Below are 5,953 nucleotides of genomic sequence, written 5' to 3'. Positions count from 1 at the left end.
ATCACTCCCAGCCTCCCAAGAGGGCGAGGAGCCAACATCCCCCCACCTCTCAGCTTTTAATTTTTAAATAAAAACCATCCTGGCAAATACTTGCTGGGTGACATCAGCAGCAGGTGATTTATTGCATTCCCTCTGGGAGCCCAGGAACAAAACTGCATTTGCTAATGCCTCTCCTTATGCCCCTGGCCTGGCTTACAGCATCCACAGCCCAGTTGATTGCTATCGATTTCCACAGCTTGCAAGAGTTTACATCTACACATTTGCTGAGCAAACTCAATCAGGCCTTGCTAATAAGCATTTCTGGCCAGTAAATTTTCAGCTGATCAGAGTAGGGACAGCACTTAGAAAATCAAGAGAGACCTAGTGCTGTGCAGGGCAAAGAGTTGCTTCAGGGTGCTGAGGCTTTGCAATGCTCAGCATCCTACCTGTAGCACAATGAGCAGGCGGCTGCCCTGGAGGTGGGTTTAGCAGAGCTTGAGCACTCCACAGCTCCTGTGAGACATATGGAGCAAGTGTTCCGGAGCCATCAGCACCATGTTTATCTTGCACAAGGAAAAGGCATCCTGCAGCAGTGCAGCAGCAGGTAGCCCTCGGGCTGAGCATACCACAGGGATTCTCACCCAATTTTTACCTTACAACCACACCAGCATAGTCACTAGGGCCAAGAAGCACGTGCCCAGCACTGAGGACATCTCTGTGACTGCATCCTGGATACAAGCCATGGAGTGAGTGCCTCCCCATCACAGAAACTCTCAGCTCAGGGGCTGAGTAAGGGCTGCCAGCCCACCCCTGAGCCAGCAGTATCTGCCGATGGCCTAGAGGCTGCAGAAGACCTTGCCATCAAGCCCACCATCCCCAACTCTCCCGTCAGCCCAGCTGGAGGACACAGGGCACTCCCTGGAAGGAGAAGAGAGCCCCAAGGATGCCTGGGGAAGATTCATGAGATCAATCCTGTCTCCAGTGCTGTAATCCAGCTTTTTAAGCACTGTTTTCAAAGGTGTATGAGACACCTCTGAGAGCAGCACAGACAACGTCTTTATTGATGGATATGTTATTCTTACAGCAAGTCGCCAGAAACAGATCCCCTGGGGTAAGTAGTTTGGTTTTTTTTTCCCCTTTATTTACACAGCTTTTAATACAATCAAAGAAAGAGAACTGCAGCATCTCAGATTGCATTAGCACTGCCCTATGGTTTCTGCAGTTTTTAGAAGTCTGGTTTCGAGCTGCAAGATTAAATATTTAAGATGTGTCAACCCCAGATGCCTGCAGTCTGCATTTTAAGAGCTTTTAGATGACACCATCCACTGCCTGGGGACAGCTGGACTGCAGGGCTGCCTTTTGGTGCTAGAAATGCACAGTTTGGTGTCTCATTCCCCCATTCCCATCACCAGGCTGGGAACACGATGGCCTGGGAGCAGGAGCAGTGCCAGTATCCAAGCTGAGCTGACAGGATGGAGTTTGCCATGTCCCCTTGCACCTCTCCAGCACTCCAAATCTCTAATGGAAAACTACAATGAATAGTAGCATTTTGTTATTAATTTAGGTTCTCTTCTTCAGTAGCTGCACTCACCAGTTCAGGAGAGGAGGCCAGTTCTGGGCTGTAGCCTGGCAAGGAGAACTGGAAGCTGCTGCAGCTCAGCCCTCGCCTTAGGACAGGCACTGAGGAAGAGGAGGAGGAGGAGGAGGAGGAGGAAGGATGTTCATCTGCTGAATCACTCGGGAACTCCAGGGAAGAACTGAGCTCAGGGTCAGTCTGAGGCCTCTGGAAGTAAGAGAAGGGGTTTGAAAGTCCAGCTTTGGAATCTAGTATCTCTTTCCCAGTCCCCCCACATCCCAGTGACACCCCTCTGCCTCCCACCTGCATCCTCCAACACTTGGGTTCAGGACCTCACCTTTCAAGGGCAGAACTTTCGCAAGAAATAAAACCCAAAATCTTAAAACAGCCATAACCACCCCTGTGAAAGACAATAAAAATGTTTCTACAAATACATTAGCAACAAAAGGAGGGCTAAGGAGAATCTCCACCCTTTATGGGCACGGAGGGAAACATAGTGACCAAGGATGAGGAAGAGGCTGAGGTACTTAATGCTGTTTTTGCTTCAGTGTTTGATAGCAAGACCACTCGATCTCCAGGTATCCAGCCCCATGGTGACAGGCATCGTGAGCAAAATGAAGCCCCCAAATCCAAAGGGAAATGGTGTGTGATCTGCTGCTCCACCCCGACATGCACAAGTCAATGGGGCCGGATGGGATCCACCCAAGGGTGCTGAGGGAGCTGGTGGAAGTGCTCCCCCAGCCACTCTTCCTCATCTACCAGCAGCCCTGGCTCACAGGGGAGGTCCCAGGAGACTGGAGGTTGGCCAATGTGACAGGAACTACAGGCCTGTCAGTCTGACCTCAGTGCTGGGGAAGATTATGGAACACATCATCCCAAGCACCATCACACAGCATGTACGGGACAACCAGGTGCTCAGGCCCAGTCAGCTTTATGGCTTTATGAAGGGCAGGTCCTGCTTGACTAACCTGACCTCGTTCTATGACAAAGTGACCCTCTGAGGCCAACAACATCCTGGCTTATATCTACACTAGTGTGGTCAGTACAACCAAGCCAGTGGTTGGCCCCTTGTTGCACCAAGGGAAGTTTAGATTGATTATTGGGACAAATTTCTTCTCTGGAAGTGTTGTTGAGCCTTGGCACAGGCTGCCTGGGGAGGTAGTGGAGTCTCCATCCCGGGAGATAATAAAAAGTTGTATAGATGTGGCGCACGTGGACATGGTTCAGTGGTGGATGTGACAGGGTTAAAGGTTAAAGTTTGGATCCGATGATGTTAAGGGTCTTTTCCTACCTAAATGATTCTGTGATTTTAGACTTGCAGACCCCTCCAGCACATCCCTAGGGATTGTTCCTCCACAGCCCCCCTGCCTCAGGAAAAAAACCATAAAATGAGCAAACCCATTCTCATTTTTAAATGATCTTGTTAACAATAAGATAATTAATAAGCTTTTTAGCTGCCCAACCCTCCCTCCAGCCTTTGTGGGAGCACCTACCTGGCTCCCAGCTGCCTCTGATGGGACCTGGCTGCTACCAGATCATCTGCAGAGGAGGGCTTCACTCTCCCTGGGGTTCTCTGCTGGAGGAGTTGCTCTGCACCAGCCAGGGACATGAGGGGCATTTGAGTGGGTTAAGCAGGGGGGCTGAAGATTCTGGTCCTACTGCAAGTGCTGTGTGAGACATCTGGGGCAAGCTGTTGGTCTTGTGCTTGGTATGGGATGGTTATCATCGTGTTGGTGCATGCTGGGGCTAGCAGAGCGAGGTGAATTACCCATAAAGGATCTTTTCCTACAACTCTGAGCATGGTCTGACTGCAAGATCCTCTTTGCTGGCTTTGCTTGGGTGATTGCTGTCCCAGCAAAACCCTGCCTGCAGCTTGAGCTTGCCCCAGCTTGCCCCTGTCCTGGACAAAGAAGGTCCTTGACTTTTGTAGCAGGCAGGGGACAGGCATCAGACCTCTACCCAGCAATGCTGGGGAATAAGAGAGGAAGAACTGAGACAGGGCTGTGCTCCTCACCAAAGACACCTTCTGAAAACTATACAGACCTTTCCCTTTGTGTTTTCACTCCACCTGCTGCCTGTGTGGGGCCATCTAGCTACCCTAGGGCCAAATCTTGTCCTTAGCAGACTGCTCTGCTCTTGTTTTGTGGGAGCACAGGACCTCTGGCCGCACATCTGGGCTCTCCTACCTTGAGAGAAGGGTGATGGCCCTCGGTGGGCAGCGAGTGGTAAGCGGACTCAGGTGTACGGCTGCGGACAGGGCTGTGCAGGGATGCGGATGCTGGGGCTATGCCTGCTGCTGGCTGCTGCTCCTCCTGGGTGCCGGGCGAGAGCGGCGGAGGCGCGGGCAGCGCGGCGGGGGGCCGGTGCTCATGCAGGGCTACGGTGAAGGCCAGCCTGCCACAGTGCATGGCCGGCTGCTCGCTGCCCACCCGCAGCAGAGCCAGCACGGCGCTGTAGTTGTACCAGTCCTCGTCCCTCGTGGCGGAGAGCTTTATCCGGGGCTGGTTGGTGCGGGGGTAGATGGCAAAGAAGGCTTCGCCCACCGGCCTGCTTCTCCTCATCCTCTCTGCCTTGCGGGGGAAATGCAGAGCCTCGATGCGGAGCCTCACATCATGGTTCTTGTCGTTCTTGCAGAAACCTGACAGGAGTGGTGGGGGCTGAAGCCTTGTTAGGGAGGGCTGGGGGGCCCAGGAGCATCTCCCGAGCTCATCCATCAGCAGCCCTGGTCAGCTCTGCTCTGTGAACACTAGCAAATGGGTTATCCAGCCTAGATGCTTGGGTGGGGGTGTTTGTATCATTTGTGGTGTTGGCCCCACTTTGCAAGCTGGACCCCTGCCCCATCCATCCCACTAAGTTCAGACAGCTTTGACTCCAGATCAAGGTTTTGCTGTAGGGGTGAAGGTGTGAGCATGTTACAGGGCTCTGCAGGCCTGAGACAGGCTCTGCTTGTTGCAGAGCTGTGTTCCTGGGTCACCACCCCTGTCAGCCCATTCCCGTGGCATCCAGCCTCTCACCTTTGGGCAGAGTGAAGGTGAATTTCCTCCTCTGGAAGGAGTAGATCTGGCTGAGGTCGCTTTGCTTGATGGTGTCGGTGGTGCCAGTGCTGCTGTGGATGACATCCCCACTGCCGATGCGGAGCTGGATGCCGGTGCTGGAGCCTTGCAGCAGCGGGTTCTCCACTGTCAGCCGCAGGGCATAGCGGCCCTGACGGTTAAACTGGGCACTGACCACCTCAAACTCAAAATCCAGTATCTTCTCCTCGGCCTTCAGCCAGGAGCGCTGCAGGGTCAGGGGGATGCGAGACTCCCCCGCCATGGGGAGAGATGGAGATGAACTGTTCTTGATAGCGGGGACCTTACAGGTCTCTGCCCTTCAGCAAGCCCTCCTGGCAACCTGGGGCAGGTTTCTGAGCCAAGCTGGCTCTGCTGCCACTCTCCTCTTCTCCTCTCCAGCAGAGAAAGTGCCTGGGGTGCCACTGGGTATGTGTTGGCTTCACATCTCTGCAGGCAACCTTGAAAAACAGAAAAAAAGGACAATAAATCCCTGTCCATGAAAAAACATCCTTTGGTGCCACAGGGAGATGCTGAGAGCTTTCCTGCCCATGTGCAATGGCAAGGACAGGGGCTTTGAGCTCCAGTTTGTTTGCTGGGAAACCAGGTAACCAGATGCGAAGAGATGGCTGCGTTCCAGCAAACAGCCTGCCATATCCAAGGAGATGCCAGGTGATGCGACAAAGACATGTGTGTGCACACAGGGTGTGCCGGTGGCATAGGAATGCCTCCTCAAGCCCTTTTCATTGCAAGATTCCCCACAAAGGGGTTCTGATGTTGAAGAGCTGCCAGGAGATGCTGATGTTGAGGATGGTGCAAGCCATGCCAGTTGCTCCCATGGGTTGTTGACCCCCATAGAATAATCCAGCTGCTCCTGCTCCCGTGGGCTGTTTGCCAGATCTCCTGCTGGTGTGGCTTGCCAGCCAAGCCTGCAGCTATGTTTTGGTTTGTCTCTAAAGTGTGTTTTTAGCTGGATTTGCTTGTGGCATGGGGTTGGGTAAGCACAGGGAGAGGAATAGGGTGAACCAGGAGAGCAGAGCTTGGCTGTAAGATTGACTTCCAAAATCGATCAAATGCATTCACCCACCTAATCCTAACACCTGCCAACTTCACAGACAAGCCTAAGGCAGAAACTGACCTGTAACCTGAAGTGTCTCTACAACACAGGCAGTTAAATGCTTCATTGCATGCATGGCTTCGAGATGTGCATTCACAGCCTGCCCAGGAGCTCACTGGGCTTTAGGACCAAGAGATGGACCCAGAGTTGGGATCTTGATGGTGCAATGGGGGCTGGGGATTGTCCTGAGAGTCACAGTTTCCCTGTAGAAGGGGAATGGTGGGATGCTGC

The 5,953-nt window shown here is 53.0% G+C and overlaps 1 protein-coding gene across 1 annotated transcript; it reads right to left on the bottom strand.

Moving 5' to 3' along the window:
- Positions 1-867: 867 nt before the first annotated feature.
- LOC133625830 (coiled-coil domain-containing protein 33-like) lies at positions 868-4,870 on the bottom strand. Its single transcript, XM_062000420.1, has 4 exons — positions 4,570-4,870; positions 3,742-4,193; positions 1,571-1,762; positions 868-897 (listed from the first exon to the last, which is right to left on the bottom strand). The coding sequence occupies exons 1-4, from the start codon at positions 4,868-4,870 to the stop codon at positions 868-870; spliced, it is 975 nt and encodes a 324-aa protein (XP_061856404.1).
- Positions 4,871-5,953: the final 1,083 nt, after the last annotated feature.

Source organism: Colius striatus, chromosome 7, assembly GCF_028858725.1.
Source record: "Colius striatus isolate bColStr4 chromosome 7, bColStr4.1.hap1, whole genome shotgun sequence".
Classification (NCBI taxonomy): domain Eukaryota; kingdom Metazoa; phylum Chordata; class Aves; order Coliiformes; family Coliidae; genus Colius; species Colius striatus.
This window is presented reverse-complemented; position numbering and strand designations above follow the sequence as displayed.